Source organism: Hydractinia symbiolongicarpus, chromosome 1 (assembly GCF_029227915.1).
Source record: "Hydractinia symbiolongicarpus strain clone_291-10 chromosome 1, HSymV2.1, whole genome shotgun sequence".
In the NCBI taxonomy this organism is placed as follows: domain Eukaryota; kingdom Metazoa; phylum Cnidaria; class Hydrozoa; order Anthoathecata; family Hydractiniidae; genus Hydractinia; species Hydractinia symbiolongicarpus.
Window position 1 is genome coordinate 28,756,701 of NC_079875.1, and position 22,422 is coordinate 28,779,122.

Here is a 22,422-nt window from a genome sequence, read left to right on the forward strand (position 1 = left end):
ACATTCACTTTTTTCTCCCAGAAGCAAAAACACTTTCTTTCGACAATCACCAAAAGAAACAGCACATTTTCACATTTTACAGTAATTTTTTCTCACCTTAAAAACTTTTTTAAAAAAGTGAAGCATCCATGAACAGGAAACCAATCTTTCTAACGGAAGAAGATTTGTGTGATTGAAACAAAACCAAGACGTGCAGACTGCATTTCACAAACTATCTACATTTTGTATACCATTTTTTTCGCCCGAGTGAACCGAAAAAAGTATACACCAGGCCTGGACCAAACTTGTCGTTTATTCATTACTGTAGGTTTTTAGCACCTGCAGAAATTAATGTAATGTAATATGTAGAGCTTGAAATGCTGATGCAAAAAATGCATAGAATCACATGCTTTTGACGAGCAGTTAAGATATAAGGCTTTGCAAGTTTTGCTGAATCAGCAAACATTTGCCAAAGTACTTATATACCTAATATTTTGCAAGAATTTTTTTTGTATTGCAAAAACTGTATAAAGTTTTGCATGACAGACAGTGCAATTTTTAATGAAACGCAAAAAACATAATGGCTTTATGCCACAATTCCACTCTACATTGAGTATTGTGTACTACTTCAGGTAAGTTGGTAAGTGAATACGTAATTTACAAACTTTTATTTTTACATAATTTTTTAATCCCCGTGCTTTATGCAAAATCACTTTTTTCAAATTTAAAACGCTACGCAGATTCCACTTAAAACAAAGAACTGTCCCCTTGCAAAACACTTATGCGTGAAGTGCTTAAAAATTCTGGCACTTCTCTATCGTTGATTTGAATTGGAAAAAATTGCATTTAGCTCTCCAAAAATTTTTAGTTAAACGCAAAACAAAATTACTTTATGTAACAATTCCACTTTACATTGAGTATGTGTAACTTCAGTGAAGACAACCAGAGACGTTCTCATTTACTACTTCATAATGAAAAAGGATATGCTATTCTCTCTATGATATACGATTAATATGTATTTAATGACTCTATTTTTATTGCTATTTTAGACCAGTTTTGTTTGAAATCGTATTCTAGTAAAATTTACCTTTTTTTCCAAGAATAAAAAAGCCCATGGTATTTTGGTTTTAATTGTTGATCACATTTTGTCTTTATTATATCGCGCAGGACAAGTTATGAAATCTTAGTTACTTATCTTGTCTGAACAAAATACACAATGTCTACTATAAACACGCCTGCTGCACTTCGCTTTTTTACTTTGCTTTATAAAAAGCATACATAAAATTATAAAAACATTTCATACCACCCTTGAACAAACTCTCTATCGGAAATTTTTGTTGTCATCATTATTCTTTTTGTTAAAATCATCTAAACAAGTAAATACGAATCTTTGAAGAACTGATAACGGTCGTACATAACAGAGTAGATTTTGATGGAAAAAGTTTAATAAAAATTGAAACCTTTTCATTTTGATGTTTGTGATCATTAGATTCGAATTTATTGCATTTTCTAAGTCACCATTTTCTTTGTTTTTCTCAGCTATGTCCAGCAAGTCAGTTATTCCATTATCAATACATTAACAACCAAGGGTGTTACCTAGTGTGTTTTATATTTCTGATTCCAAATAGTATCTTAATGCATAAGTGAATATTTATCATGATAAATATTCACCTATGTATACACATTATCCAAATAAAATATCTTGAGTTCATCACTAATATATTGCCGCACATAGTGTAGTGGGTTCATCTGCGGCTGCGGTGATGAACAAAGTAGTTTTTCTTTAATATCTTAATGCTTTGTTTTTTTCCCATAAAATCTAATTAAACCCACGCGGTGAAACATCATTAATGTCACCACCTCGTTTCCAAGTTATTTTTTTTATAAAAAACAGGAAAAACAAATAGAAATAACAGGGCGGAAAAGCGTGTTAAACACAAAACATATTCGTTCTTACTTTTATCATTTTAAAGATTAAAAGACAACCACAATTTACGCATGTTTTTTTCTAAAAATGAGTAGAGCACGGATTAATAAAGCGTATTTACTAACAAATTTACTAACAAACTTTTTTCACTCACCATTGCCATTTTGCATAGCCACTTTATATACCAGGTATTTCTACAATTTCGCGCCATTTTGCATATTTTCTATAACGTAACACAACGATGTTTACAAAAAAGTCTACGTGCTTTAATTAATTGATTGCAGTAAAAATATTACTTCCTTTTTTAAAACACGAATTTGTTGCTCTTCGGTTGTGATTACACTATAAACGAAACAAAACATTTCTTAATAATGCTTCTGTATTCAGAACTTTTGTGGATAAAAAATAGTTTTTAATATAAATTAGATCAACAAAGATTTGACTGCTAAAGAGCCGTTTATTTGAGACGTAAGACGAATACTGGTATGGATGGTTTGCTGGAATTCCACCCCCATCAATAGTTGTACTAACAATTAATTGTGTTTATATAGAAAATATTTGTCCCGGAACAATCTCGTCCCGTCTTGTCCCGTAAACACACCTTTGCGGAATACACGAGATAACCTCTGAACATTACAACTGAAAGAAAAAAAGCAGGACACTTTTTTCATATTAAAGCGGGATAAGTCATCCCGGCAAACGTCCCATACCGACAGTATACCCTCGTATAAAAAGACGGCTAAATTAAAAAAAATAATAATAAAATGTTTTTTTTGTTCTAAAAATAAATTTTTCTGTTTGGCAATTAGAAAATGTTTTCGTGCTTATAAGGACCCGTGTTCTGTGAGACATAGAGACATTTCACTATTACTAAAGTTTCTATAAAAATTTTATTATTAAGTGTGACGGAAATGGACCATCTTTCCATGTCTACTAAGTAAGAACAGCGGAGTAGGATGTAGCATTTCTACAAGGCACAGACTGAGAATACTCTCTCACCTTAACAGTAACACATTATTTAAAATTTAAAATTTACAAATGTCTTTTTACTAAACTTAATTTTAAAAATCGGTATGCCGTAGAAAATTATGCCGTTAAATTTTCCATTTATTTGTAGACATTGATTTTAATATTTTACCTAAGATGAACAACGAAGACGTTATTCTCAGTCACACCTAAAGCTAGATAGAATAATAGTAGAACTTAGATAGCATTTAGCTAGCTAGCATAAAAAAGAGCAAACAGTACCCATGGTTAGCACAAAACTAGCTACAAGACTAGCATAAAATTAACTACTTAGTTGGGGTAAAACTACCAATGTATCTAGCATAAAATTAGCTATTTTAGTTGGCATAAAATTAGCAAAATAGCTTGCTATTAGAAACATTCTTTCAGACAGATTTTCTAGCTGCAGCTAGCCAGTTTACATATACTACATAGTGAGAGAGATAATTCTACACCGTAGGAATGCCCTATCACATAGCTGGTTCTAGCTAAAACCGTCCATAATTTGTTGTGTTTGGTAATTTGTACCAAAGATCAAGAAACAAAAAATTTAGCAAAGTCAGTAAAAGCGTATATTATTTTGCATATAGTACGTTCCGTTCTCACTCATGATCAATGTTTATATAAAGGTATGTCATGAGTAATTGTTTATGTTGCTTAGCCACCAGAAGGTAGTTTTTAAGGAAATGGAGAGCCATATTTTCGTGGACGATTGTACCTAGCTAGCTATATATATTGACGCATATCTGGAAATAAACTTTTTTAACCCTGCCGGTGAGCATATACACCAGTGCGGATAAGGTTACAGAAGCGAAAATTATTTCAATATATATATATCGGGAAATTTTTTCAACATCAACATTTGTTATTACTGAGGCTTTTTAAATTTTGAAAAGCGGTTCTCGTACAACCGTCAACATGTTTTGAAAATCTTCAAATATATTCATTATTTCGTATTTAATTTCCTGATATGTATAGAAATAATGTGCTAATAATCTCTGTTTCTGTCACCTGACATGAATTTACAGCAATGTGGAATATCAAGCTTAACTCCAGCTCTAGCTAGCTCCCAAGCTAGCCTAAGTAATTGCTATTCTTTTCAATTTTTTGTTCGGTTTGGAATAAGAGCTTTATATCCTAACTAGTCAATAGTACCCGTGGAAAAATCCACTGAGGCAAGATAATAATAAAAAGGAAGCGTCATTTAAATTTTAATGACATCAGCAAACCATCTGCAAAAAAAATTAGAACCTGGTTTTTACGTTGCCTCTATTGTGTAAAGCTTAAAGGGCTAATCAAGAAAATGTATGTAATCACGTGCTTTTGATGAATGTTTAATGAGATACAAGGGTTTAAAAATCTTGCTAACGTCAGCAAAGTCCCTAATAAAACAACAAAAAAAGTTTCTTTCCAAATTTGTATACCCGTTGCCTTCATCTTATAGATCTCGAAACGCTGATCAAGAAAATGTATATGACCATGTATCTTTGACAAATGGTTGCAGAGATATTAAGGTTTAAAGATTTATTGATGACGTCATCAAGCCGTCCATTCCGAAACGGATTTGGAGACCCATGTTTGGGAAACTTACCCAAATTGGTCCTAGGTGGTCCCTGGTTACCCACGCGGTGAAACATCATTAATGTCACCACCTCGTTTCCAAGTTATTTAGCCTTAAAGTTGTAGGTGCGCTGTAATGGTTTCAGTAATTTAGTATAGAATATTAACGTTAAAGTAGTGTAATTTTAACTTATTAGACATAAGTTTTTCGGCAACATCAAAGGAAAGTGACAAAATCCACTTTGGCTGTTACAAGCAGACACAGTCTCTGTATTATTACAAGAGGTGTCATAAAAACTTGTTTGCAAAATAAACATAAACTGCTATTTGATTTTTAGCTGGACAGGGTAATAACGGGCTGTTTCCACTGTTTTTTATTTACCAAAAGTTTCAATAATTTTTTTGGAAAATGTGTTACGTCCGTCCGACGTCATAATTAATTTTTGATGTTTTACGGGAACTTTTCCCATAAAGTGTTGCAGGATTATTTTTGATTTAAGAGGGTTAAAATAGGTTATAATCTGTGTTTTTATTTTTAAATGTTACAAAAACTTTTCCACAAAATAAAATGCTGAGTGATTGCTTTAGCTGCGTATGGTAACAACAGGCTGTTTACTGTTTATTTTAACGAAGGTTAAGGTAGTTTATAAAAATGGGTATTATGCCTTTACAGATGGGCGACACGATATACCTGTATATACTAAGCGCTTGGACTTATGTTAACGTCAGGCGGGTGTTTCTACTTAACTGAAGTTGCACTACAGTTCTTTTCTTAAGGCTATTATGTGGATGTACGGCATTTTTTTTACCTGTAGTAAGTGCTCACCATGGATTAAAATTCATCAGAGCATTTTGATGGGCACAATCTACACTGAGAATTTTAGCAGTGTCAAAGTGACACTCTCAAGGTCATCATTAATGCATGAATCCCTGGAAGAGCCAAAGTGACTCCCATATATTCATCATAATATAATAAATTCCCAATTTTTCATAATGACTCTGTCTAATAGAGTCAAATTGACCCCCTAAAAGAATCCTTAAAATACGAGCTTTAGCGTGACTCCTTTTAGAGAGTCAATCTTTTAATCCAAAAACTTTTGTAGCAAATGAACTTTAAACGAGTGTCATGCAATTGGCAGGCACACAGTTCTGCGGGTTCAATGATTGTTGTGCGGGTTCAATGATTGTTGTGCGGGTTCAATGATTGTTGTGCGTTCAATGATTGTTGTGCGTTCAATGATTGTCGTGTGTTCAATGATTGTTGTGCGTTCAATGATTGTTGTGCGTTCAATGGTTGGTGTGCGTTCAATGATTGTCGTGCGTTTAATGATTGTCGTGCGTTCAATGATTGTCGTGCGTTCAATGAGTGTTGTGCGTTCAATGATTTTTGTGCGTTAAATAATCGTTGCATGTTTATTAAGAATCTGGACATGGTGCTGCCTTTTTTAGTTGTCGGACATGTTTCCAGACTTTCAGCTAAATTACGAGGAGACAATGAGTATATTATTTGTACTTATTTTTGCGCGTACTAATTTTTGTGTTTATGCGCGAAATATACCACTTATATACACAGGAAATACGTTCATATCGCTATGGCGTGGAAGTTAGCTACGCACGATTTTTTACACCTACAATGTAGTACGAATAAAGTAATGTGGCTCATGTTGAGGTAAGTCAAAACATTATTGCAACCCACATTTTTAGAGAGAAATATAGGGCAAACATATAGTTTTCAATTCTCTCAGGTGAAAGTGTTGCATGAGTACATTTTTATCGTGTTAAGTTTTAGGGTTAAATCATAGAGGTTTTGTTCCTTTAAGATTTTTGTCAAGACAGAAACTTCCTTTTTGCAGGATGCTTTCCAGACCAATGCAAACAAACATTACCATAGATGATTATAAAATTATATTATCACACAAAATTATACAAAAAAGTTATATGCGTGTATATTGCTGTTGAAATGTATTATCCGTATTTTGTGTCGTAACAAATTATGCTTCCATTTAAATGTTCTCTCGCATGTATCGCAAGTATACAGGGACATTCAAGTTTGCACTGAGTTGAAGAAGTTCAACTGAGTTAGTTACAGGTTTTATAATATTAACAGGCGAATGTTCCATTTTTATGTGCATACCCAAGCCGCTTTTACTGCGATATTTTTTGTCACATTGTTTACAACTGTATCTAAAATCCTCATGAGATGTCAAGACGTGTTGTTTTAGTTCATAATTTCCACGAAATTTTTGTTGACATTGGTCACAACTTTTAGAAACAGCATCTTTGTGTTCCTGTATATGATCCTTCATACAGCAATTTTTGATCATTTGCTTACAAACACGGCAAAATCCCATGATTACATTAAATATAAGATAAAAACACGTTAAAACTTGAATAACCCGTAGCTGTGGCTGTCCTTTGAGTTTGAGATTTTGCCGTCACATGGCTGAATTCTCCTGTATAGAAACTTTACAGAGAATGTTTGGGTACAAAAAACCCAGCTCCAGAATAGACCTATTATATTAAAACATTCAAACAGTTTTAGGATAATATTATTTAGACATTAAAAATGTATTGAAGTTGAGAAAAGAAGAGAAAAATAAAAGAAAACCAAAAGAACTCGTTTAAGCCAATTAAAATAAAGCGCGCGGAATAAACAAAAGAAACTATTTCTTTGTGCTCTACTGCTAGCATCGCTAAACTTTTTCAAGAAAGAAGGTTTTTGGATAGATTTTTAGAAATGAAGTTTTATTGTCAATTTGAATGTGAATAGCTATAGCTGGCTTATCAAGTATTTATAGAACTTTCACTCAATAGATTCAAACTTTTCTGTGAAATGTGAGATTATAGGTTGCGTTAGCAAGTTCAAAAATGAAAAAACGTTTTAGAAGACATGTAAGAAAAAGTCACATGGAATTTCATTCTAAATTTGTGCAATTTGTTGATAATGTTAAATATACTAATATTACACAAAATATATCTGAAAATTTTTTTTTTTAGATTATGAGACGAAAATGTATTTAGAAAGTGATAGCCCGTTTAAAAGACCACTTTTAAAATTTACAAATGGAGCATCCTTAAATAGATATATTGAACAAAAGGATCATTATATTTCACCGGTTGGGAAAGTAATTGGATTTGACACGGTGAAGGGAAAGTCTGATTGTGTGTATTATGTATCTACTAGTATTTAGTCCCGTGGAAAAATCCACTACAGATACCAAATAAAAAAAAACAGCGAAATAGTAAACGAAACCATAAAATTTATTGTTTTTTTCGTCAAAACGTTTTATTGTTAATTCCATTCAAGCGGGAATAAATAAAAACAATATGTTTTTCATTTCAGTAGACACGTGCTTAAGGGAATAATAAAAATTAATTACCCATAACTTTTGTGTAATAAAATTTACATCATTACACAAAGGTTTTTATGAGAACAATAATATAAATTAACCGTGACTTTTTTAAAACAAACTTTAAATCTACTTGAAAAAGCACACAAAAGACAGAATAAAAATAAAAGTGTAGCAAAAGTGACATGTTACCGCGGCTGTTTCTTTAGAAAAAACAACACATCCACTTTGCCTGTTACAGACACACGGAACTGGCGTATTATTATAGAGATTTTACAAACATTAAAACAGATTATAAACCATGACGATGTCGTAATAACATGCATACACAGAAAATGGAGTTTCACGCATTTTTCCGGATGGATCATTAATTCAAAGCAATCCAATATTTTCTGCTTTCGAAAAAAGTTTACAAATAATTTTTTATCATGATGATTTTCAGGTTGTCAATCCTTTGGGAAATAAAACAAATAAATTTAGGATATCTGGATTCTATTTTATACTTGGTTACTTAAAACCAGAACACAGTTTACGATTAAAGGATATTAACTCAGCAGTGTTGCGCAATGCTCAATTAATAAAATCATATTCATACAAATCAATTGTTTCGCCACTTATTGATGAATTAAAATTGCTTGAATCTGAGGAAATAAATGTCACTTTTGATGAATCGACACATAAGTTTTTCGGTACTATATCAATGCATGTGGGAGATGTTCTAGCATGCCATGCTATTGGAGGATATTACCAAAACTTCTCTACCGTAGAACGTTTTTGTCGCTTCTGTAATCGCGTAAAATCTGCCATTACAGACAACAATTGTGAAGATGTTATTAGAACTAATGAAGCCTATGACGCACAGATCTTGTATGGAAGTTGTAAGAGTTTTATGGAATTACAGAAAGATGTTGTTTAAACGACCTTAAATATTATCACATCGCAAACGGTGCACCGGGTGATATAGCACATGATATCTATATATTAATAAGCATTGTGTGTGTGTGTGCACGGTGAGGCCATGTCACACAAATCATGGGTCGCTTTCTTACGACGTGGCGTTACGCTAAAATTTACCAAGTTAAAAAAACGCAAATCAGGGGGTTATTATTTAAACATTTAATTCTCTCTTCTTATTACTTTAAAGAAGTTATGTTGTGGTCAGAAATATTTGTTATAAAGAAGAAAAACGACTTTCAAAAATTTAAATTACTGTGTTCTATGTTTTTTTTTGACACATATCATATGCACTCGATGAGAGATTCACGGGATTCTTCCACGAGACTTCGGCTAGTATTAGAAGGATTTGCTAATGACCTTCTCTGAGATATAACAAAAGAAAACAACTTATTATGCCAGTTGTAGTCGTTATAGATAAAATAATTTAATTTTACCCCCGGCTTACCATGTGCGCGCCGTATCTCACGGAGACAAAGTTTATCAACTGAAGAAAGAAAACCGAAGCAAAGAAGGTTGTCTCTTTCTCAAAGTAATCCTGAAAGAAGTTATTTCAAACAATGTTTACTCATCATGAGGTTAGGTTAAAGGTTATTTGTTTCTTCTATATTTTCAATTTTTGTGTTCTGGGACCGAGGTTGTATCGCATTCGAATATGAATGTAATTCGAATCTCAAATGTAAAAAACACAACTGTTGTTGTAGAGCTACTGTTGTTGTCGAGTGGTCAGAAATATTTGTTATAAAGAAGAAAAACGTACGATGATATGCCGTCAAAAAGAGAACTGATTGGAAATGCATCAGACAATTTAGCTAGCTATACATTTTCAATTTGTTTTTTTTTGGAATGAAGCGAAGCTTAGTAATCGAAGTAAAAAACTTATTGGACTTTTATCCAGAGAACGCTAGCTAGCAGTCTACTGAGAAAGCGAAAGAAAACCAGGTGTGTTGTTTAGATTATCTGGTAGAGAAATGAATTTAGTTGAATAACGATATTTAAGCTGTTTACACTTTCAAAGCTACACTTTCCCTTAAATATGAAGTGAAATATGTCTTGCGCCTGAACATATTCTTTTTTGTAAGAATATACCCAGGGTCAGTTAAGAATATCTTAAGAATATGTCCAACCTCGATTGTTTGTTCTAAATATAAAAAGAATTTGCCAATAGCTATAGCAAGCCTTTTTTTATCAAGGCATTATATATTTTCAGGACATGGACATGCTAATAATATATTCAGAATAATGAGGATAATATTTGTCAAAAATTTAAGAACATTAAGGCTGAAACGGAATATTTCTTATAAAATACACGGTGCATATCATAAAGAAGAATTTACATAAACTGTAAATGTATTTTTTCTGTTGTTACTGTTTTTAACACTACAAACTGTGTAATTCAGTGTTGGTGTCGTTATAAAAAAAACTAAACCTAAATCCTAAACTTAAATCAATGTTTACATCTGTTCTGTTACAATTGTTTGAAATATATTCGATTCTTAAATTCGAAAACGCTGTGTTGTTATCTTCTTTGATTTTATGCGTGATTTTCTTGATTATAAGTTTGGGTCTGTTCTTTGAATATTTCGGTAGATATACAATATGCCAAATGATTTAAGTTTTTTTATATTTCTCTTTTATGTGTTTTAACTATTAATTTCTTATATTTTGAGTACTGGAATGGCAAAGCATGAACGGTTGTTAGACACCTTTGATTTTGTTGGACATTTTCCATTTTTATTTTACAATTTTATTTATTTACTTATTTTTTTGTTGCATATGCATATATTTTTAGACGTTTTGTTTCAGCGGTTATACACATAGAGTAATGCAGATTGTGAGCAACCTCGATCCCAAAGCATTTTTTTATCTTTTTGCCATCCCGTGTTAAAAGAGACAAAGAACCCTGGATCGAGGTTGAAATGTGAGTTTTAAAAAATTCAAATAACTGTGTTGTATGTTTTTGTTTTGTATCCCTTACATCGGTTTAATGAGAGATTCAATGGATTCTTCCACGGGAATTCAGATAACTGTTAATTTTTTAATATTTTGTGTAAAACTTTGAAAGGGTTGCTGTATGCAATAGACTGATTGAATGCTTTCCTCCTGATTATCCAGAACTTTGGATGTGAAGCGCGGCGTGGTTTGTTTCGAAACTGTGTATAGCAAATTTTCTTGGTTCATTAATTTTTAAAAATAGAAAATTTTCATTCCGTCATTACTTGATACACTTCTCTTACATTGTATGCGTTTAGAGATTAGTGATCAATTTGTGTACTTCAGTTTCATAAAGAAGGCGGGAATAAAATCGACAAGAGTCCGTTTAATGTTAATTTCACGTGATGTTGCAGATTGCACGATTTTTTAGCCGCTGAGTTAAAAGCTGGCATTTTGATAAAAATCAATAATTATAATAGCTTAAAAACAAAATAGTGAGGTCTAAAAGGAAGTATTTCTTCAACAGTTCTATTTTCATCTAGCCTCATCTAAAATTTAGATGTTGTTATCAGAACGGTTGAAAATATATTTGCGCGATTTTTTATGATGAACACTTCATAAACAAGAACAAGTAGATTTATTCGAAAAAACAAAGCTATTGATCACGTTTAGGTTTTTTGACATTGAAATAGGACACTCGCAAGGTAAACAGCTAACAAAATCTGGGGAAACGGTTCAATCCGAGCAACAATATCGAGCTTAAAAAATCACGACGAGGTTATCTAGGACGGCGTTTGTGTGACTTTTCCGTTAGTTTGCATGCTCTTGCTGTGCTCTCTCTTTCGTTGTGTTTCTTCTTACCCTAAGTATCCAGTACTCTCGAGGGACGGTGCATAGTACAATTATTCCTTAGAAACAATAGTCCGCGTTTCGAAAAAATATTTTCCCATTTAAATGTGACAAAAGTAGAAATAAATACGTTGTTATTATGAAGAAATATATACACATAGAACATTTAGAGTTTCTAACAAATTTAAATATATACATAACATAGAGAGAAATTTAACGCCCATTGTACGGCCGTTGGTGTTGCTGAAGACGTATATCCACGTTGAAGATAAGAGAAGTTCTACGTTGTTATGCTGCTTAACATATTCAGCGTTTACCACAAGGGCAACTTTTGCTCAAGTTGCGTATCACTCGATTTAGTGGTGAGGATTACCGTGGGACTCTGCCAAAGTTATAAATATTAATGCATTTATCAATGAACTGACTACAAGGGCTGGACATTCAGAAAATCATTTAATTAAATTTAACACACATGTAATGAGAAAGGACATAATTTCTAAATATTACACGTGTAAACTAACCTTTACTTTTTCGATGGCCAATCGATGGGTTAAATACAGAAGTGAACATGCAACCTGCACAACGAACATTGTTATCACTAAAAATCGCCGACTAACCCGTCGAAATTTTATATGAAAGATAATCACAATTTTTTATCATGACTCGTGAATCCTTTGACAGATTGACGTCAAAACCGCTGTTACACGACGCTAAGAAGTCCGTCACCGGCATTAATGGTTCTTCATCTCTAATTCGCTTTGCTTAAACGAAATTAACCTTATTTATTTTCCCGTAGCCAGAACTGACAGAATAAAAACAAGTTGTTTGAGAAGAGGAGTCGTCTTAGCTTGTACCTAAAAGTAGGGGTTATTGGTCGTATTACTTATCGTATTAAAACCTTCTATCCTAGAAACTAAGAATTTCATATCATATTAAAAACCTAATGCTTTTAAGACTGAAAGTAGCGAGTTAAGATCATCTTGCACGTATCCATCTTTGGCTGAATCCAATTTCCAACGTCTGCGACTCCGCCATTTGCAGCCGCTGTTGCACCACTGGATCTAAGGCTATGTAGGCCAAACTTTGATTTTTCTACTGTCCAGTTCTTCTAGGAGTATTTCTCTCATTCTTGTGCATGATAAGCTCTTTCCTTTTCTCAGAGTTCCAATCAGATTCAATTTTGTCACAGTAATTGCTCTAATAATAAATTCCTCTGAACTCTTGTCCGTTAACTTTGTAAGTTCTAAGTACACTTTTAGATTTTTGGCTGAAAATAATTCGTTTCCAGTCTTAATAATAATAATCCAATTTCCTTCTCTGTAAACGTCAGTTTTGCATTTTTCTATCAACAGTTTAATGGCAGGTTCACAAATTGATATATCACAACGTCAAAGACTGGCTATCTCGGAAAATCACATAAGTCCTGCATAGCCAATTAAGCATATTGCTAATGTCCTCATATTGTAAATGTTTTTACTCTGCGAAAGTTTTGTGTGCAATAACTTTAAATGTTCAATTGTAATAGGTTGTTTTCTATTTTTCTTGGTCGAAAGAATTCGTTTACAAGCCTCAAGCATTTCAGTAACAATAGAATTTTCACATGGATTTTTGTATCCTCCGAGAAGATGAAAAAACTTTATAGCATAATAAGCACCTTCGATTTTTGACAAAGACCAACCGGACTGAACTCCGCTTAAATATAAACAACGCAATAGTGGCTGGTTTGGCTGGCGTAATTGACACTTTAAAAGAATTACACCAGCGTTCCCAAATGTTGAACGACGATTGATATTTCCTCAGGGTATTTTCCTCTCTACAAAATGACATATATGTTGGCAGCTCAGTAGCCAAATGTTTTAAAGATTCATTCTCAATTTCAATTTTCAAGTGTTTTGTGATAAAGTCTGAAAGGGAGAAAGTTATGACAATTTGATTCTACTTGAACTTTCAGAGTATAGTATTGTGCTCTTAATCAAAGTCCCAGTGGACCAGTACTCATACCCTGTGGTCCCAGCGGACGCATTTTGCCCTGTGGCATTTTTAGCTGAAATCTAAATTGACAGCTAGTATTGGCGAAACGAATTTCTCGCTGCCAATGAAACACTTCTTATTTTTTCCCTGTGTTACACATACTTTTGGGTCACCAAAAACCTTTCTGTCTGTGTTTGCGGTTTTGTTTTCTGAAAACAGGAGCGGCCAGAAATAAGCAGAAGGCCAATAAGGTATCACAATTACACCTTTACATTTCGAAGTTTCCATGTGTTTTAACACTTTTCCTACAAGACTTGTTGGAGGTACTATGTAGTTGTTTTCGCCTTTCCAATCGTAATTTAGCGCATTTACTCCTTCTGTATTGGGACAATAAAATTTTGAATAAAACCGACATATCTTTTTGTTGTCGTTGTCAGCAAATCTGTCAACAGTAAAAGGGCCCCACAGTTGGTTCAAATTATTATAAAGCTCTTCTTTTACTTGCCAGTCATCGTGATCTATCATACGACTAAGAGTGTCAGCAAATCCCAAATGTTCCCTTGGAACCCAGTTTACCGTTAGGTCAATTCTATTTTTCCTACATATATAAAATATATTTTCAGCAATAATTTGAAGATCATTTTTTCGGCTTCCCACGTTTACAATTTTTGACACTGCATAATTATCCGTTTTCCATAGGATTTTCTGTTTTATCAAAATGCTTTTTAAAGACTCAAGTGAGTATTCTATAGTTTTTAATTCCCTCCAAACGGAACTTTTTTCTTGTTCTTCTTGCAGAAACTGTCTAAATGCAATTCTCTGTTGATTTTCATGCATCGCATGCGCTGCCATCCCAGTGGAGCTAGCATCGGAATTTACAACAATCGTTTTTGTAGAATTATCGTACAGTTTGCTTATGTTATATTTTGACAGATTATAACTGCTGTTTAGGATCCCACACTGATTTTTCTGCATTTTCTACAAAACCTGACAGTTGTAAAGATTTTTGAACAAACAGGGCATCTTGTTTTGCTTTTTTATAATTCTTATCAGTGCCAAAACCATCGTCAATAAATATCGCAATTTTGATCATATTCTCTCTCTAATACTTTATAAAAACTCTCATTGTTTTTGTAAAAATAAACGGGGCCGGAGAAAGCCCAAACGGTAATACTGTAAAAACAAAGTATCTTTCCTTTCCAACTATGACCCATGAAAACCCCAAGAATTTCTGATGTTCCTCTGAAATATCTATATGATAGTAACCCTGCTTTATATCGAACTTAAACATGTAGCCTTGTGCAGTTAGAAATTCCCTTACCACCTTCCAATCCTCAAACTTAACTTTTTCTTTGTAAATGTGCTGGTTTAAATACCTTAAATCGAGAATTAGTCTAATTTTTCCTCCTTTGGTACTGACTGAAAGGGGATTTACAACATGTGGTGCAGAAGACACTACCTTAATTCGACCTGTATCAAGAAGCTCTTGTACCGTTCATTGACGAATTCCGAATTTTTTATAGCGGATTGATTATTAGAAAAAGTTTGTTTTTGTGGTGTCGTGAAAAAGGGAATAGTATAGCCTTCCTTGATAATTTTGAGAATAGTCGTATTACAGCTGATGGTTTGCCAATATTTTAAGTTTTTCTTGAGCCTACCCTTAACTCTAGTTCCAGCCGTATTTTTATATACACAAAATTCGTACGTTTCCTCATCTCTTACATTGTTATCAAAATTTAAACACTTATCTATTGTCTTTTCTTTAGACTTGCTTATGGCCGATAACGTTTGGTTGCCACAACCGAAGCACATTGATCTTGCACTTTGGAATCTGTACGCTGATTGGGAAAAACATGGTGTGTTATGGTTGCCGATACTCCCAGACGGTTGAGATGGTTCTCTTGGAAATGCGTATCTTTGTGATTGGAAATGGTTTGGCATAGGTGGCGACGAGGACATTAGTTGGGTGTGCATAGGGTTGAAACGTGGAGGGTAGAAGGACTTTGGCTTTACCTTTGCTTTCTTTTTTGCCAGTGCTTTTGACTCAGCCGATTTTATCCGTTTTTCGTCATCTGAATCGCTTGCTAATTCATCGGATAAGTACTCTTCTACAGTGGCCCATCCTGCTGGTGATCTATCCGCCATTTTTATTAGCTTGTTTCGCTTCGTGATTTCGAGTTTTATTGCTGCTAAACGTTTTGTTGATCTTGATACAGAACCTTCATTGATAAGGTCGATAACATCTTCCAAATCTCCCGCTAGTTTTTGGTTAAATTCGAATTGGATTTGATTACCTTTAAACTTAAATTGTCTCGACGATTCTGGTTTAGCTGAAACCTTCATGTTGTTCGGTATACTCTGTTGTTGCAGTTTTGTTTTGAATTCTTGTTTTTTTTCGATAAAATTTTTGTCCAGGTAGCTTCTTATTAGGTCAAATTGTTCCATTCCGTTTAGCGTTTGCGGGGCAGATTGGCTGTTTATAACAGGTTTTTCCATGTTATTATTAGAAGTTTCGTCCATTTTTAATGCAATTGCGTGACCTTGAATACTTAAAAGCTAATCGACGTGTGATTGAATTTTCTGAAAATCCGCCCTTTTGCTTAAAATCACGTGACAACGTGATACCGAGGTTAATACTGTAAGGCCTGTTCTACACCGAAAATAAATTCTATTATATCCCTAAAAATAATAAACGAGGCATTTCAAAGTGACGAGTGTCATGTATTTGCGATTTTTGTATTGATACAAGATAATTGTACTTTAAGGTCAACAATGTCTCAGGTTCTTATATTTTAGCCGTGGAATTGATAAACGAGGCATTTAAAAGAGAAGAGTGTCTTATATATTCGCGATTTTTTGTATTGACACAAGAAAATTGTACTTTAGGGTCAACAACGTCTCAGGTTCTTATATTTTAGCAGCGGGATTGATAAACGGTGCATTTTAAAGAGACGAGTGTCTCATATATTTGCGATTTTTCGTATTGACACAAGAAAATTGTACTTTAGAGTCAACAACGTCTCAGGTTTTTATATTTTAGCAGCGGGATTGATAAACGGTGCATTTTAAAGAGATGAGTGTTTCATATATTTGCGATTTTTTGTTTTAGTACAAGATAATTGTCATTTAGGGTCGCCAACCTTGTCCCAAGTTTTATATATTATAGCCGTAGAATTGATAAACGAGGCATTTAAAAAGTGATGAGTGTCATGTGTTTGCGATTTTTGTATTGATACACAGGGTCAACTTCGTCTCAGGTTCTTTTATTTTAGCAGTGGAATTGATAAGCAAGGCATTTTAAAGAGATGAGTATCTCATATATTTGCGATTTTTCGTATTGATACAAGCTAATTGTCATTTAGGATTGACAACCTCGTCTCAGGTTCTTATATCTTAGCCGTGGAATTGAAAAACGAGGCATCTCAAAGTGACGAGTATTATGTATTTGCAGTTTTTCGTATTGATACAGGATAATTGTCATTTAGGGACGATAACCTCGTCTCAGGCTCTATATATCCTAGCCGTGAAATTGATAAACGAGGCATCTAAAATTGACGACTGTCCCATATATATGCGATTTTTCGTATTGATACAGGATAACTGTCATTTGGGGGCGACAACTTCGTCTCAGGTTCTATATATTTTAGTCGCAAAATTGATAAACGAGGCATTTAAAGGAGACGAGTGTTATATAATGCCGATTTTTCGTATTGATACAAGACAATTTTCATTTAGGGATGACAACCTCGCCTCAGGTTCTCTATATTTTAGCCGTAAAATTGATAAACGAGGCATTTAAAATAAACGAGTGTGTCAAATATTTGCGATTTTTTGTATTGATACAGGATAGTTGTACTTTATGGTCAACAATTTCGTTTCAGGTTCTTATATTTCAGCCCTAAAGTTGATAAACGAACAATTTAAAATTGACGAGTGTCTCATATATTTCCCATTTCGCGTATTAATACAGGATAATTCTCATTTAGGGTCAACAACCTCGTCTCAGGTTCTATATACTTTAGCCGTAAAATTGACAAACGAGGCATTTGAAAGAGACGAGTGTCATATACTTGCGATTTTTCGTACTGATACAGGGTAATTATACTTTAGTGTCAACAACCTCGTTTCAGGTTCTTATATATTAGCCCTAAAATGGATAAAAGAGGCATCTAAAATTGACGAGTGTCTCATATACTTGCGATTTTTCGTATTGATACAGGATAATTGTACTTTAGGGTCAACAATCTCGTTTCAGGTTCTTATATATTAGCCGTAAAATTGATAAACGAGGCATTTAAAAGAGACGAGTGTTATATATTTGCGACTTTTCGTATTGATACAAGATAATTGTCATTTAGGGACGATAACCTCGTCTCAGGCTCTATATTTCTTAGCCGTAATTTGATAAACGAGGCATTAAAAATTGACCAGTGTCTCATATACTTGCGATTTTTCGTATTGATAGAGGATAATTGTACTTTAGGGACAACAACCTCGTTTCAGGTTCATATATATAAAAGAGAGGAGTGTTATATATTGGCGATTTTTCGTATTGATACAAGACAAGTGTCATTCAGGGACGACAACCTCGCCTCAGGTTCTCTATATTTTAGCCGTATAATTGATAAACGAGGCATTTAAAATTGACGAGTGTGTCAAATATTTGCGATTTTTTGTATTGATATAGGATAATTGTCATTTAGGATCGATAACCTTGTCTCAGGTTCTATATACTTTAGTCGTAAAATTAATAAACGAGGCATTTCAACGTGACGAGTGTCATATATTTGCGATTAAAAGTATTGATACAAGATAATTGTACTTTAGGCTCAACAAATTCGTTTAAGGTTCTTTTATTTTACCAGTAAAGTTGATAAACGAGGCATTTAAAAGAGAGGAGTGCTATTTATTGGCGATTTTTCGTATTGATACAAGACAATTTTCATTTAGGGATGACAACCTCGCCTCAGGTTCTCTATAGTTTAGCCGTAAAATTGATAAACGAGGCATTTAAAATAAACGAGTGTGTCAAATATTTGCGATTTTTTGTATTGAGACAGGATAATTTTACTTTAGGGTCAACAACGTCTCAGGTTCTTCATACTTTAGCAGTAAAGTTGATAAACGAAGCATTTAAAATTGACGAGTGTCTCATATATTTCCCATTTCGCGTATTGATACAGGATAATTCTAATTTGGGATCAACAACCTCGTCTCAGGTTCTATATATTCTAGCCGTAAAATTGACAAACGAGGCAATTAAAACTGACGACTGTCTCATATATTTGCAATTATTCGTATTGATACAGGGTAATTATACTTTAGTGTCAACAACCTCGTTTCATGTTCTTATATATTAGCCCTAAAATGTATAAAAGAGGCATCTGAAATTGACGAGTGTCTCATACATTTGCGATTTTTCGTATTGATACAGGATAATTGTACTTTAGGGTCAACAAACTCGTTTCAGGTTCTTATATATTAGCCGTAAAATTGATAAACGAGGCATTTAAAAGAGACGAGTGTTATATATTTGCGACTTTTCGTATTGATACAAGATAATTGTCATTTAGGGACAATAACCTCGTCTCAGGCTCTATATTTCTTAGCCGTAAATTGATAAACGAGGCATTTAAAATTAACGAGTGTGTCAAATATTTGCGATTTTTTGTATTGAGACAGGATAATTTTACTTTAGGGTCAACAACGTCTCAGGTTCTTTATACTTTAGCCATAAAATGGATTAACGAGGCATTTAAAAGAGACGAGTGTTATATATTTGCGATTTTTCGTATGCATACAAGATAATTGTCATTTACGGTCAACAACTTTGTCTCAAGTTCTATATATTTTAGTGGTTAAATTGAAAAACGAGGCATTTAAAGGAGACGAGTGTCATGTGTTTGCGATTTTTCGTATGGACACAAGATAATTGTCATTTACCGTCAACAACCTAGTCTCAGGTTCTATATATTTTAGTGGTTAAATTGATAAACGATGCTTTTAAAAGAGACGAGTGTTGTATATTTGTCATTGTTCGTATGGATACAAGATAATCGTCAATTTGGGACGACAACCTCGTCTCTGATTCTATATACTTTAGTCGCAAAGTTGACAAACGAGGCATTTAAAGCAGACAAGTGTTTCCTATATTTCCGATTTTTCATATTGATAGAAGATAATTGTCATTTTGGGACGACAGCCTCGTCTCTGATTCTTTATATTTTAGCCGTATAATTGATAAACGAGGCATTTAAAATAAACGAGTGTGTCAAATATTTGCGATTTTTTGTATTGAGACAGGATAATTGTACTTTAGGGTCAACAACCTCGTTTCAGGTTCTTATATTTCAGCCCTAAAGTTGATAAACGAACAATTTAAAATTGACGAGTGTCTCATATATTTCCCATTTCGCGTATTGATACAGGATAATTCTAATTTGGGGTCAACAACCTCGTCTCAGGTTCTATATATTCTAGCTGTAAAATTGACAAACGAGGCAATTAAAACTGACGACTGTCTCATATATTTGCAATTCTTTGTATTGATACAGGGTAATTATACTTTAGTGTCAACAACCTCGTTTCAGGTTCTTTTATATTAGCCCTAAAATGGATAAAAGAGGCATCTGAAATTGACGAGTGTCTCATACATTTGCGATTTTTCGTATTGATACAGGATAATTGTACTTTAGGGTCAACAATCTCGTTTCAGGTTCTTATATATTAGCCGTAAAATTGATAAACGAGGCATTTAAAAGAGACGAGTGTTATATATTTGCGACTTTTCGTATTGATACAAGATAATTGTCATTTAGGGACGATAACCTCGTCTCAGGCTCTATATTTCTTAGCCGTAAATTGCTAAACGAGGCATTAAAAATTGACCAGTGTCTCATATACTTGCGATTTTTCGTATTGATAGAGGATAATTGTACTTTAGGGACAACAACCTCGTTTCAGGTTCTGTATATTTTAGCCGTATAATTGATAAACGAGGCATTTAAAAGAGACGAGTGTTGTATATTTGTCATTGTTCGTATGGATACAAGATAATCGTCAATTTGGGACGACAACCTCGTCTCTGATTCTATATACTTTAGTCGCAAAGTTGATAAACGAGGAATTTAAAAGAGACGCGTGTCTTATATATTTGCGATTTTTTGTATTAATACATGATAAATGTACTTTAGGGACGACAACCTCGTCTCAGGTTCTCTATATTATAGCCGTAAAGTTGATAAACGAGGCATTTAAAAGAGACGAGTGTTATGTATTTGCGATTTTTCGTATTGATACAAGATAATTGTCATTTAGGGACGACAACCTCGTCTGAGGTTCTATATATTTTAGTGACGAGAATCATGTATTTGCTATTTTTCGTATTTATACACTATAATTGTCATTTAGAGTTAACAAAATCGTCTCAGGTTCTATATATTTTAGTCGTAAAATTCATTTCTTTTCACATCTTACTAACAATAATTAGAACAGAAAAAACAACAGCATTGGAGTAACTTGTTATATTGGTAGGAGAGTTAAAAGAGGACCAATTTTTGTTACAATCCTAAATCTTTGCTTATAGAGAGTCGTTGAGATTTGCCATATTTTATGTACCCGTGCCTACTGGAACTTGATGACCACCTGCCGTGTTTACTTATCATTCTGTCAGTGACGCCGTTATTTGCAGTAGCACTAGCTCCACCTGAGCGTAAAGAATGTAACCCAAAATTTTCCGGTACTGTTTGAATTGTATTCAAATGTTCGTGAAATGTTTTTCTGGCGCTTTCGTAGGATATAGAAAGGTGCCCTAATACAATGTGGCCTGTCTTTGTTTTCGCCAAACGACAAATTAAATAAGAATCCGGCTGAAATTTCAAATTAGTCATACACAGATACTTTCGTAATCAGGTTACTGGACATGTGGAATTACCAGTGTGAGCTATGTACACAATATGACATGCTCTTAGCTGTTTTAGATTTTTTAACAATAATATCAAATGAATCTTGTTTATCTTCCAAGTCCTTAACTTTCAAAGCTAATAATTCGCCAATGCAAAAGAATCCGGCAAATCCTAACACGCATAACACTATAAACCTCATGTGCATAAGTTTGAACTTTCTCCATAATATGCAATTATCTCTTTAATTATGTCCACTGTGAACGGCTCTTTCTTATTGCACGTTTTACCGACTAATCGTTTTGCGCCTGCAAAGGCTAATTTAACAATTAAGTGGTCTGTTGGCGACGAAAAGCCTACATTAATGTGTCCCAGCGTATTCCACAAAGTGCTGAAATTATTGTACTTATTGAACAGCCTTCTATAACCAAGTCGTTAAAATAAATACATACGAAAAATGGGTCGGCAGGACAACGGTTGACTTCTGTATATTTAGATCTCCAATCTACCCGCTTTTGCCAAGCTCTTTTGTATTTAATAATAGTTTCCTTCGCGTAAGTTGCTGCTTTCAACTAAAGTGCAGTGTTTTGTATCGCGTCTAGTTTTTCCCAAATACCAACACTGATGTGATCTGTTAATGTAAATAAGCGTCATACATATGAGTTTTTAGAAAACCTAACCTTTAGTGGTTCTGGCTAATTTAATGCACACGCCCGTTCGGCGATTTAAGACATACGCCCGTCCGGCGGTTATTCACATACGCCCGTTTGAGGCATTTTTCACCCGTGCGGCAGTTCTCCTTGTGTCAATTTTGTTACAGAGAAAATAACAAAAGTTGATTTTTTAATCTGTATTAAATTCCACTAACAAAGCCAAAGATTTAAACTTAGCAATCACCGAAACAATTGTAAGTGAACGCGTTAACACCACGCGAAATTCGGACAAAAATATTTTGATTTAAAAGTGTTAATTTTCTTATTTATGTAATCGG

General features: G+C 33.7%; 4 protein-coding genes across 4 annotated transcripts; all 4 read right to left on the reverse strand.

Annotated features, from left to right (window-relative positions):
• Positions 1-6,474: 6,474 nt before the first annotated feature.
• On the reverse strand, positions 6,475-6,822 carry LOC130629478 (zinc finger protein 561-like). The gene has a single exon (XM_057442697.1). It carries the CDS (start codon positions 6,820-6,822, stop codon positions 6,475-6,477), a length of 348 nt encoding a protein of 115 aa, XP_057298680.1.
• A 5,906-nt stretch (positions 6,823-12,728) lies between these two features.
• Positions 12,729-14,505, reverse strand: LOC130649053 (uncharacterized). Its single transcript, XM_057455249.1, has one exon. The coding sequence runs from the start codon at positions 14,503-14,505 to the stop codon at positions 13,600-13,602; it is 906 nt and encodes a 301-aa protein (XP_057311232.1). The 3' UTR covers positions 12,729-13,599.
• A 463-nt stretch (positions 14,506-14,968) lies between these two features.
• On the reverse strand, positions 14,969-16,427 carry LOC130649042 (uncharacterized). Its single transcript, XM_057455239.1, has one exon. It carries the CDS (start codon positions 16,048-16,050, stop codon positions 14,986-14,988), a length of 1,065 nt encoding a protein of 354 aa, XP_057311222.1. The 5' UTR covers positions 16,051-16,427; the 3' UTR covers positions 14,969-14,985.
• Positions 16,428-21,089: 4,662 nt separating this feature from the next.
• On the reverse strand, positions 21,090-21,633 carry LOC130629487 (uncharacterized). The gene is made up of 2 exons (XM_057442710.1): positions 21,481-21,633; positions 21,090-21,398 (listed from the first exon to the last, which is right to left on the reverse strand). Exons 1-2 carry the CDS (start codon positions 21,631-21,633, stop codon positions 21,090-21,092), a joined length of 462 nt encoding a protein of 153 aa, XP_057298693.1.
• Between the last annotated feature and the right edge of the window lie 789 nt (positions 21,634-22,422).